We start from the raw sequence: 13,231 nt of genomic DNA, 5'->3' as shown, positions 1-13,231 counted from the left end.
GAGAAAGTCAATAGGGAATATATTTTTAGAAAACAGATAATTATTTGATAATTTTAATATGTAGGAGATATGGAGAAAAACAAGAAGACCTTTAGAGAAAATATTTTCTTTGTGGAGCAGGGTGGTTCACAAAAAATTACAAGTTCGATCAAGGCGTGAATTCACACATGGTGATGTGCTGGTTTCCTACTGTGCTGATAGCAAAAAATAAAAGTATAATTTAAAAGAATTAATCAATTGTTAAAATGGAAGTAATTTCAACTTTTCTGATTCCCAGTATTTCTCCAGCAGCCATTCAACCTAGATTTTGTTGGCAGTGGTCTTGCTTTCAGTGCCATTTAAGGCTTTCTTTATTTTGTTGGAATGACATAGTCAGTGAATTAGAAGTGTTGCTATTAACTTGGGACCTGATTCTGTCAACATTTATGCAGGTGCCTAATTAATTCATGTAGTTAGGCTGAGAGATGTTAATGGACTGCATTTTTCAGTCTAAGCATATGTGTGAGTGCTTTCAAGGCCACAGCTCAAGCTAAGAAACCAATGTTTAATTTTTCCCCAGAAGTATTGATTTGCTTCTGAATCTAAAATTTATAGCCGATTTCTCAGTGCATAATAAATGAATCATTCTCTGTCTAAAGCATTTACAAGTTTTAACTCCAGATACAAGCTCACACCTTTGCCTGAATTTTACTTGTGGTTCTTTCACCTTTGGCATAAGAATATCCTTCTTTGCGTGGTAAATAATAGAAAAGAAAGACTGGAGGTTTTTTGTCATGGAGCTCAGTAACCAAAACTGGAGAATAATACAGATCTCAACCCAATTTTCAATTTTCAAAAACTTCACTGCATTAAATGACAACATATGCTTAGAGAAGCATTGAGTAATAGCCCCCTATTAAAGGTGTTTTTTTTCTTGCTTGTCTAATCAAAAGTGAGCACTGATCTAAAAATACGATTGGCAAGCAAGCAATTCATAAAGCAGTTTAATACCTATTTCCATTTCGAAACAGCTGATGATGTTCATGTGTAGTAATGTAAATTAGGGACTAAATTATAGCCAGGTCTGCAAAATCAGAGCCGATGGGAGAAGCTTCCATACCCAGTGGAGGTAATAAGTGTGGTCAGGAATGAATACTTCATGTTCAGGAATATTAATAAAATGTAGCTTTCCGCCTTACAATCATGTAATTTAAATTTCCCTTGTTCTGGTCTAAGAATGTCACGTGTGGCCATGACAGAGATCCCCCCAAAGTCCAGCTGTGTCATATCTGCCTTCCCTACTGTCACTGCCCTGTCAAGGGAGAAATTGTACAAGCTTGGTGCAACTTATTTCCACAAATCTGTTGCCTGTCCAGCATCTGCTGATTATTTACAGATAATTAAACATTAATTGCTCTAAGTAATGTTTCATTTTATTTTTGGTTGGTGAAATTATGCTGAATATGTTATAAATCTTCCTTCCTTTCTTCTCTACCTTTACAGGAACCTTTATTTAATGATTATATGCCTTTATCTAAAATAGACAAGTGGGTTTTGGTTTTTTTTTTTTCTTTTTCTAAATCTGTGTAATTTTCACCCTGTTTTTCTTGAGTTCTTGAAGATGGTTCAGAAATTGCTTTTTTTTCTTAAGAACTACAGGGTAAATTTTACTATGCTCTGTTAACTTAAATACAAATTTAGAACTTAAATTTCTTTATGCTTAGGTAGGTGTTCTTCAAACTGCCCATTCCTAATTCAGGCCTGTTGCACCTACTATTAATTATATCCAATACCTGACCACCTCTGCTAGTTAGGAAATTTTAGACAGAAATTTTAAGTTTAAATTTAATTTAACCCTAAATATTAATGTTCTTTACCTCCTTTTCTTTTTTTGTTGTCATTTTTGCATCTCTAGTTTTACTTATTTTATGCCAGTAACCCAAAATAATTTCTCTTTTATTCTTTAGGTTTTCTTGTTTTCAGTTTATTTTTAATGACTGCTTTTTGATATTCAGGCTAGAGACTTCCTTATGCAATCATATTAGCCTCCTACTACACTTTCGAGTGTACTGTTAATTAAGGTAATTTGATATATGCATTTATTAAATACTCCTTCCAAAACTTCCAGCTCTCTCAAACTCTTTATCTAATTAAAATGTTTCCCCTCTGCCTGGCAATGTTTTGTTAATGTTTACTTTTTTAAGGTCTATTGTTGCTGTCACTTTTTCCTGTTTCTCCAATGTATCCCAGGAACTTACCGAATATTATCTGCGTGGAAAATACAGTTCTGTTCTTTCATCTGTCTATATGAACATATATATATATCTATAGGGATGTGTAAACAAGATTTGAATTACTATATCCCTTTTAAGATTTCCTCATTTTCATCCAATCAGTAATATTTAAATGCCAGAAAGTTTGAGCTCGTGGTTGCTGCCACTTGTTCTTCGAAATGTAAACTATTCTTGAATCATATGTTTTTGTGGTTTTACTTTAAATCAGACAGTAAGATGCATAAAATGTAGTTTTCATTATGATTAAAATAAATTTAAGAACTTCTAGTCAAGAAGAAAATGTGATTTCCTACTACAGTAGAAGTTCCTAGGAGAGACTGTCACTGCTCTTGGTGAAAATAACACTGGAAATTCTCCTTTGTTTTCAATTAGTTGAGTTCAGGTTACCAATAAGTGTATTAAAAACAGGGTTTAGGGAAAAGATGGGCAAGAAAGGTAGTACTTTAACAACAAAAAAAACCACAACCAACTGACTTAGGAATCATCTTTTCCTGTTCTTTCAATTATATTGCCAAAATAGTAAAGTCAGTGATACATGATCTGGATACCGAAATGCTAGAATAAAAGTGATGTGAATATGATGAAAAAATGGCTATCTATAAATCTTAAATTTGATCCAAGTTCCTTAAATTCTTAAGAATTAATCCAACTGGATTTTTCATCCAGGTTTCTAATGAAACATTGATTATATTTGTCCTCCATGAGCACAATCTGCCAATATTAATGTTAAAATTTTGAAGAGGAGTAAACAAGTACAGGAATGTAGGTGCATTATAACCACTGATGTTCATGGTTGTAGGATTTGGGTTTAAGTTGTTAGAGGACTGATTTGGGAAAGATGTATTTTCCTGCAGACACAGTGTGCAGAAAGTGATTATACCTTCAAAGGAATCCTCTGCAAAATGTAAAGAAAAGCCTCTTGCTACTTTAAGCAATGCCCTGAAACCATTTACAAAAGTAAATAATTGCTTTAAATTGTATATTAAATAAGTTCATGCCACAGTTTATAATATTGTTAGCCAATACCTATGGCTATTTTTTGTGTTACATACATGGTGATAGTGAAGAAACAGAAGACTCATTTTGGTGTCTTCACAAAAATAATATCCTTGATTTTGCATTTTGTCCCTTATTATTATTATTTACTATGAGCTAGACTGTAAATTATGTAAATTAGCGGGTATAATGGTTACAGTTTGCTTTGCTCACTTGATATAAATATGTACTGTGCTCATTACAGGTTGTAAAGCTTTTAAATGAACTTTACTGACTGCTCAGGTATCTTGCAGCCTTTTAAAAGTTAGTAAATCACAGTTTTTAAAGCATGTTTTCTATTCTTTGTACAGTTGGAGGAGAGAATATAGAGGTGGTTGTTTCTGTGCTGTCAGGTAACGTGCCAGAGCTCTCCATGTGGAGGGTGGGCACAAACCCATCCAGGAGCCTCCCTGTGCCTGGGAATTGCCAGGACAGCGTGTGCCGTGTCTCCTGGAAACTATCCATACCCGAGAGCAGTGGAAAAATGCTCAGGAGAGAAGGTGTCTAATGCTGCTGCCTTTCCTTGTGTTAACCCAGTGATGCCACGTTTTGCTGAGCAAGTGGAGGTGGCCATTGAAGCCCTAAGTGCCAACGTGCCCCAGCCCTTTGAGGAGAACGAGTTCATCGACGCCTCCCGCCTGGTCTACGATGGAGTTCGGGACATCAGGAAAGCTGTCCTGATGATCAGGGTATGTAAAGCACCTGGGAGTGAAAGCTGGGATTTACTGGGAGGTTTCGTGGATAAGAAGAATATAAAAGCTCCTCGGAATCAGCCTTGTGTTGTAATAAGCCAGAAAAGCTTGACATTGAAACAAGCATGAAACTAAAGTATGTGCAGCAACAAAAGAATTAGTAAATAAAGAGATGAGGTTATTTAGTAGATGAACCACAATTAATATGTTAATCAGCTAGAAGATTTGATCACAACTGCCAATAGATGCAAACTTCATTACTGTTTCCACAGTAACAGCATTAATTTGCCAAGGTCTTCAAGGTTTGTGTAGATTTTTTGTTGTTTTGTTTATTTGGTGGTTTTTTGCCTAATGTGTGTGTGCTGCCTGGGATGTGAGGTAAGTCTGGTTAAAATCTAAATGAATAAATAAATTATCTTGCTGCTCCAGTGAGTCTCTGCAGGGATGGTTTCGAATGTTTACTGAGGTAAAAAATGTGTCATTTCAGTGTTGACTAACCAGTTGATTCAATTTGCTTAGACATCTTTTAATAAAATAAACAAACAAATAAAAGACATGACAGAACAATGTAATTATTGTGAGAGTAGGTGGGTGTTGCTTTTCACTTTAGTCAGCAGACAAAGACTCAGAAAAGAAAAACAGCAAAACAAGCCTGATTTGGACACCTCTTCAGCAACTGAAACACTTTTTTGAAACCGAAATTACCTTGAATTAGCCCTAATGAAAACCATGTACAAGTAAAGCTATGGAGAAGATCCCGGAGGAAACTTTTGAGACAAGTAACAGGGCTAAAACATGAATTCATCCCTTTGAGCAAACAGGTAACATGCACTTGTGGTTGTGAGTGTATTATGGCACTGATGTAAGACTTCAGGCAGTTGGAACACTCCAAAATAGCTCAAATTTAGTCATCTGTCATTATGTATTAACATTTACAGAAGAAGCTTTTGACAGGCTTAATTTTATAACTGCCAAACACAAATTCCATTCTCATACCCAGTGCTCATCCCAGGTGGCCTGAATTACAGTCATGGCTTGTGCTGGGGGCAAACCCATCCTGTTCTCTGGGTGTGCAGCATTAGAGGATTGGCAGCTCTTCTGGAAGGGGAGGGAAATCTTTACTTGAATTACTTCCCTGTGAGGGTGGGGAGGCCCTAGCACAGGGTGCCCAGAGAAGCTGTGGCTGCCCCTGGATCCCTGGAAGTGTCCAAGGCCAGGCTGGACAGGGCTTCCAACCTGGGATAGCAGAAGGTGTCCCTGCCCGTGGTAGGGGATGGAACTGGATGATCTTTGAGGTCCCTTCCAAGCCAAACCATTCAATGATTCTATGAAATGAAAGATCTGCATAGTAAAGAACCTCAGTTTTCCCTTTGATTTTCCAGTTTCTTCATCTGTGCAGCAGTTTCCAGACTTTTCTTAGGACAAGAACCACTTCTTAAGAGATATCAATCTTTTCTAGCCATTTTAAATGGTGACTGTGTCATGAGACACAAGCATCAGGTGGGTTCTCCTACAAACCCAGGTTTCCCCATCCATTACATAGAGTTCCAGCTTCCATCACCCCCCTGTACATCAGAGTTATCCCCAAGAGTTTGCCATGACATGTCCATCCTGGTGAGATGTTTCTAGTTTTGAATTTTGAATTTTGAATTTTGGAGGCCTGATCACTTACTTTGTTGCTGCCTGACTGTTTTGTGTACCTTGAGAGCTTCTCAGTCTCCTTAGGAAAATCCCAAGTTATTCTTGCCATTGTATCACTACTACTTTTCACCCCTTGTATGATACGAGCTAATGAATTCTGCTTGCCCAGATTAGGAAGATTTATTTTTGCCTTCAGACAGTTAGTTTATTTATGGAGCTCAGTGTGATACTCCTTACCCAGGCAGAGAACTAAAGCACATAAATGGACCCATTATCCATATGAGTTAACTGGAAAAATCCACATATATAAGCTTACACAGACCAGAGTTTGCTGAATCAGAACCTTATTTGCTGTAGAAAACAAAATTAGTTTCACTTTGAGATACTCTTTAACATTCCCATCTGAACATCTCACACTGAAATGGGATGTATAATTAAAGGATGAGGCTATAAAAGACAGCCCTTAGAACATTTTCATCTAATATTCTATCAAATATTATGCACCCTTTAATTCAGGTGGTAAAGATTTTTCAGAATTACAAAACATTAGAAAAACCCAATCTTGGAAACTTTTTAGAGCATCTAACACAATTATTTTCAGGCAGTGATTGTTCGTGTGAAAGCCGTGAAAGATTGGATTTATCTGAGATGTTTCCCTCATTCCAGAAAGTAAATAAAGCCACTTTAAAAATTAATTTTGGCTGGTATTATTGCTTCTGGTAAGCTGAAGGAAAGGGTAGATAGTCTCTGTTCTTCTCTTTTTCCTTCAAAAAGGGAGAATTTATTGTCCCTCTGGAGGAGAAAGGAAACTCCTGTTTTCATTGAGGACTATTATTATTATCTATGCAGAAGAAAAAGATCTCTTCCACAAGTTAAGAAGTAGTATAAATGAATTTAAGAGTGTAATTATAGAACCTAGAAATAAAATAGAAAATAATAACTTCAGTTCACCATCTTTCCTATTACTCTGTAGGGATGAAATTACACTTCGTGTTTTCATAGCTGCTTGTGAAATTCCCTCAGTTATTGGCCAGAAACCCTCTTTACAGTCAGGAGGACTCACAGTGACATTTTTTCTCATTCTTACGTGTCTCCAAGGCCAACTTCAGACTTTAAACATCTATAAACTTGATTCATTGGGGTGATGCTGGGAGATGCTCTCTGGGAGCATCTCAGGACCCGAGGGAATGACTGGAGGTGTGTCATGGGAGGTTTAGGCTGGATATTGGGTAAAGATTCTTCACCCAGAGGGTGAAGGTTGGGCACTGGAACAGGATCCCCAGGGAAATGGTCACAGCACTAAGTGTTAAGATCCGGTTATTAAAATTGTTAGAGAGATGCCTCTGCCTGAATTAAGGGGCAAACGAGACCATATGCTGAAGTTGATAGTATGGATTTTATTTAACAGTAGTGTGACGTAGAGAGAGAGAGAGAGAGAGAAACAAAAAGAGGGGCAGGGTGGGAGAGAAAGAGAGTGACGGACAGACTAAGCAGAAAATATCACCACTCCATGGATCCCGACAGCTTCTCACTGATCCTCTTCTTCTGGTCTTTGCAGTGGTGAGGGTCCCACAAAACAGAGAGTTCAATGGGTTAATGTATGTTTGGCCCAGGTGGGAATGCCTGGTACCTCCCCTAGGGGGAACAAGTTTGAAACTGTCTCTTGCAGCAGACTCTGGATCTGTGGCATCACTTTGCATCACATGCAGTGCTCTGCTGCAAGGCATCAGGAATGAGTCTGGGGGTGTTTTGGGGGTCTTTGATGGTTTTATGATGGTTTATGACCCCTCCTCAGCTGCCCCTCACGTGAATGCCCCATGGATGTGGCTTTCCCAGGCTGGGTAGGTTTTATAACTGAGCCAGTTTGTGTAAGGCAGGGTGAGTGTTCACTCCCTCTGTCACACACCCAAAATCTCTCCTCCTCCCCATCAACCGAGCCAGAGCTGATTCTTCTCCCCCAGCCATGTTTAGCTCTCTTTAGACCTGGACAATAGCACCACCTTTGCCTTCACTCAAGTTCCCATCAGGTGCCTTAACTCACAGACCAGTTCCCCTCAGGAGGCACATTTGGACAGGGCTTCCATGGTCACAGCTTCTTTATACAATTTTGCTGTAATGGCAAAATTTAAATAAATCCAATTTTTAACAGTGTTTAAGCCATTAACCATTTCAGTCACTCACACCAAGCCTGACAGAGTTCAGGAAGCATTTGGATAATGCTCTCAGGTACAAGTTGTGACTCTTGGGGATGTCCTGTGCAGGGCCAGGAGCTGGACTTTGATGGTCCTTGTGAGCTCCTTCCGACTTGGGATATTTTATTCTATTATTAACTCCATTTCTACTCTGTTCTGTCATTGAGGGGTTTTCAGTCCTTGGGAGAAGTCTGAATAAAAATGAAATGACTGTGGGGTCCTTAGCCCCAACTGTTTGGGTGTATTAAAGCTCTTCTCCTTTTTGACTTGTCAGGTTTAGCCACCATCACCTCTGGGGTAGCCACCGTGGTGAAGTCCAAAGTGCTGGAACAATTCAGGTCTTCTGTAAAACCAGATTTGGTGCAGAATCCCATCATCTTTTGAAACATCCTATCTCCAAAGGGTGTTATGGGCTCCAGTGTTTCCATTGAGTGCCTGCTGCTTCTCAGATTGAATTTGAAGTGTTAGATTTTACTGTAAATCACCAAACAACTGAAGACCTGCAGTGAGAGAAGTTCTCTGACGGAGGCACTCAGGTGCTGCTTGCACCTGAGTCACTCAGGCTGCAGTTGTACCAAAACGAATGTACAGAATAGGGTGGAGTTGGATATAAATGCATATTGTAAAGTCTATTTCCTTTTCTCCTTGTCTTTTAGAATAAGAGGGAACCTCATTGTAAAAAATGGGAGATTATCTTTCCAACTCTTCAGTCTTTGCTCTCATTACAAGGTTATCTTCACTTGTTGTTCACAGTGCTGAAATTCGTGTAATTGCATCTTACAATTTTTAAGTGCATAGCAAAGTGTGGTTTCTGTCTTCATCAAGTACATTTGAGTTGCTGAAATATGAAACAAATTGCCTTTATAAATCTGTGTATAGATGCCATTTTATTACTTATACTTGCATAATTCACATTTTCATACTGCAGTCACAAAAGATAAAAAAAATGACATAAGATGGAAGATATTTTGTTCACAGCAAGCTCTTCAGTCTAACAGCCAGAGAGATATTAAAAAAAAAAAAATATTCCAATGCCTGGAAGTTGAAAGTCACCACATTCATATTGGAAATACAACATGCATCTTAAAAGAGAAAGTATATATTTCTTGTGTGATTTATCTGGGATTGTGAAAGATTCTTTTTCACTGGAAGACTTCCTTTGAGTTAGATGAATTTTGTGTGTAGTAGAGATACTGTATTTGGAAAAAAAAAAGTAGTCTTGGGAAGTCTTATGGCTTGTGCTACAAAACAGATTAAAAATTATTAAACTAGTTCATTTTTCTGCTGAAATTAATCAGTTCATTAAATCCATTAGTTTTGAATATTGCTTTAGCTTCTTCTGCCACTGGTGGTTGTCGGCTTTGTTTGGAAGCTGTCTCCAGTCTCAGATCTGTGTTTGCTGCATTTGTGTGACCATAAGTCCAGGTATCTGCAAGATCAAATCAGTCTTACTGTCTTCCAGCTCAGATAAATGAAGTCTCAGACTCTGTTGTCTTGGAAACAAGGTTTAAAATATCAAGGTCCTGTTAGTTGTGCACAAAAATTAGAGTTGTTCTGGTATGTTTAGAAGGCCCTGCTAAGAGTAGAAGTCTTTAAGTCAAGGAAATTCAATATAATATTTGTTTTTATACCTTTGTGTCTGAACAAAAGGGAGACCCTATTCTCTATGGGCTGCATCTCCAGGGGATCAGCTAAAACAACGCTATGGTGCAAGGGTGAAAAACGTGAGCATGTTTGAAATGGCAGGATACAGATAAAAGTTAACCCTTCATAAAGTTCTTCACCCTAATGAAAAATGCAGCTGTTTGGGGAAGGAGTGAGGGCGTTAAATTCACCACTCTTTAAAACATAAAAAAAGTGAATCTGAAAGATCACTTTGAATTAGATCTCACTTGTACAGAAGGGAAACAGGAAGATGCCTTGTGCTTGTAGTATATTGCCAACAGTTGCATTACTTGCCCTTTTGGTTTGCACTACATTTTCTTCAAGTTCAACGTTTATACACATTGAATTTCAGTGCTTTGAAGACCACAGATTTTAAGATTATGAATGTCAGACAGTAACAGCAATACATTTTTTTTTCTGGATATTTCTTCAAGAATAAGTCCTTGCATAGAATTTACAGAATAATTTTTCTTTTTAAGAGGCAGCCTCATGTCCTTATTGGTTACAGTGTTGAGATGTAATATTTTGAATATTACATCTTTACTGTCAGTCTGACCATGAAAGCCTTGGAAAGAACTGCACATTATCTTTTATAATCTTATTTCTAAATGTGGAGACAGAAGAAACTAAGAGGAGTGTATTTGGGGTGTGAAAGGGTACTGGCTTTACAATGACCAGTGAAACGGGCTCGTTGAGTGGACTTGGAGGATGGGGAAGAGCCAGCGGGTTTATTGAAGCTCTCCACCCTGTTCCTGTTCTAAACAGCAAAGCCTAGGCAGATGAAAAGCTGAGCCCTGTGATAGAAAATACTCTTTGCTCAGGGACTTGTAGGATTCTCTTTGTAGCTTGCTTGTTTATGACAGATTTTAAGGTCACATCCTGCTCTCAGGCAGCTGAGCAGAGGGAATAAAGGGATTAAAGGTGATTGGAAAACAGGACCATTGGTCATTATAGTGATGGGTACCAATCCTTCTATTTTGCCTGTGACAGTAGAGAGAAGGTAAATTCATTTTTCATCTAAACTTCTTCTCCTGCCTATCCTGTTAGACACACTCTTTGTACATGCCTCTCTTCAGAGGTGCAGACCGAGTTTCATTACCACGCTGTCACACTTCGTTATTTCTTCCTCCAGTGCTCAGCATTAAAACACATATTTAATTCATACTCTTCAAGTCAGATGAAGATGGCTGTGTTTTACTCTCCCCATCCTGTGCACTTCACCGTGCAGCTACAAACAGTGATGTGCACTTCGTGTTGGAAGCCAGGCTGGAGCAGAAATACCGCCAGAAGACTCCTCTGCGTTACGTTCGAGGGTTTGGACCCGTTCCTAGTGACTGAGCATCCTCCAGACAGAGCTGTAATGACAACTGGCAGTGATTAGCGCCTCTGCTCGAAAACTTGATGGTGCCTCCAAGCACGAAATGCCAGCCTGGATGATTTCTTCTGTAGTGCTTTGGCCTTCTAGGCTGCCACTGGGGGTGATGGGTGTCCAGTAAGGTGAGGATTTCTCGGCACAGTTACTGTGGTTTTCTTTTCCTATTACCATTGTCATGAATGGTACCTACAGAACTTACTCATGGCCAGGCTGTTGTACCACATGCTATTCAATCCTAAAATGCAATATAATATTCTTTCTAAAGATTATATTTTTTTGCACCATTTATATTAAATATGGTCTTAAATAGTGATTTTAGACTTTCTCTCTGTATATACATATGGACATTTTTTTCTCCAAATTTTTTGCTAGAAGGTGAAAATGCCCAAATGAACAGATCCATCAGTTGTTTTTTTTTTCTCCCTCCCTCCAACATTTTAAATAATCCAAAGCCCGAAAATATGTAACTTGATTTCATCAATCTTCCAAGAAACCCTCATGTCATTCATAGCACCAGCAGTGAAGACAACATGGTGTCATATGGAGGATGAGTGAAATTCCAAAGCTCTGTATATGAAAGGAACCATGTGAACTAACTAGTTACACAGATTATAAATTTCACGTTTGTTTCAAAACCAATCAACATCATTTGCAATTTCTTTAAATGGGAAATCTCTCACTTGCTTTGATAAATTTTTCTTCCAGGATGTTAGTTGCTTTTCCCCAGGTATTTACTTTCTCTTTTGAAGATTACATGTAGCTTTCAGTAACATAATAGTGTTAGTGTCCGTTTATATATGAAATAACATTATTTTGAAATACTGCTTTCCCGTTGTTAGTGTTTCCAAAGAATATTTGTTCCTGGAACTGCATTCATCATGTTAACAGAGTTAAGAAAAATTGCAGCAAGAAAAGTTGTGGCAAGGTAATGAAAAATGCCATTTGTAAAGAAAACTAGGGTTGAAACAATTTAATTAAGACAATTCAATTTCAGTTCCTGACTGCTGGGGCAGACAAGTTCATTTCAAAGGAGAACAGAACAGCATTTCCTGGGCAGGTAGTCAATGAAATAAGAGCTCACTGTGCACAGGACTTTGTCTGTGTCCTTTTTAAGCTTGTCATCTCCTCTCTGTGGCTTTCACTCCTGTGTCTCTCTCTCCAGACCCCTGAGGAGCTCGAGGATGACTCAGACTTCGAGCAGGAGGATTATGACGTGCGCAGCCGAACGAGCGTCCAGACTGAGGATGACCAGCTCATTGCTGGCCAGAGTGCAAGGGTGAGTATAAACCCCACGTGCATCCAGTGAGTGTCTAGATAGTGACCAATAAAAGCTCTGCCTCGGAAAGCAAAGGCAGTGATTTCCAGTCCTCAGGGTTGTTTAAGAAAGGATGGGACCAGGCCGACCGACGTGTTGAAGGTTTTTTCATGTCAGACCTACTTAAGTAGCATTTATTGAATGACCTTGGGGCTTTTGTGGTACCTAGTATCAGCTGTTTGCTCCAGCTAGTGCTGTAAGAGAAGGCTTTGCAGGTTTGGAATTTGCTGAAACCATGCGAGTAGTCAGCAAATTAAAAAAAAAAAAAAAAGAAGAAAAAATCCCATCAGGGCACCACGTGCTGTATCCAGAGAAATCTTACATTAGTCATGTTTCCCAGTGTGCAAACCTGTCAAGAAGATCTGTTTAAGCTACTGAGTAGTCCCTGTAATTTAATTGTAATTGAAGACATTTGCTACTGAGTCAATGTAATTTTACCAGGGTAATTACATCATGATAAACTCCAGTCATTGTGATTTGCAACCTCAGCTTGTGCATGGGGATTGCAAATTAAGCTGATGAGTGCTTCAGGGGTCACAGGTGCTGGGGAAGTGAAGTCTGTTAACACTCAGGAATATTCCTGTTAACACTCAGGATTATGCCCCCCTCTGATGAATGTTTACCTTTTACTGAATAGCCTTCTCAGCTCAGATTATTAAAAAAAAAAATCAGAATATAATTTTCGGGAAAATACACCATGAAAATATATTTGACTGGAAAGAAAGGTTTTTTTAAAGAAAAGCCTTTTAACTTTTTCCAGCAGAGAACCAGCAGGAAACTGGGAATTATCTGAATGATTTTCATGGCTGTTTCACACAAGTCTGGTTTGTTATGATGTGCTGGAAGTGAAGTTATGGACTAAATGAGAAGCATCCTCCCCACACACTCAAACACCAGCAAAGCTGGTAACTGGAGTGAGGATTTCTTACCTTGGCGTCTGGAAGAGGATTTGTAGGGCTGACAACGTAAGGACCAACAAGCAAAGCTGCTGTGAAAGCTCAGAGGACCAGGACAGAGGAATTCTCAGCTGCTGTAGGTTGGGG

At 38.7% G+C, this 13,231-nt stretch overlaps 1 protein-coding gene across 4 annotated transcripts in view; it reads left to right on the top strand.

Annotated features, from left to right (window-relative positions):
- CTNNA2 (catenin alpha 2) overlaps positions 1-13,231 on the top strand; it is a 462,234-nt gene that overhangs the window by 412,559 nt on the left and 36,444 nt on the right. For all 4 annotated transcript variants that reach the window (XM_042053728.1, XM_042053726.1, XM_042053727.1 and 1 more), the window contains 2 exons: positions 3,846-3,997; positions 12,036-12,149. In XM_042053728.1, coding sequence (XP_041909662.1) covers positions 3,846-3,997; positions 12,036-12,149 — 266 coding nt within the window. The remainder of the gene's footprint in view (positions 1-3,845; positions 3,998-12,035; positions 12,150-13,231) is intronic.

This window comes from Corvus kubaryi, unplaced genomic scaffold (genome assembly GCF_017639235.1).
Source record: "Corvus kubaryi isolate FWS band 111438036 unplaced genomic scaffold, C.kubaryi_AGA036_p1.0 split1-131, whole genome shotgun sequence".
Taxonomy (NCBI): Eukaryota; Metazoa; Chordata; class Aves; order Passeriformes; family Corvidae; genus Corvus; species Corvus kubaryi.
This window is presented reverse-complemented; position numbering and strand designations above follow the sequence as displayed.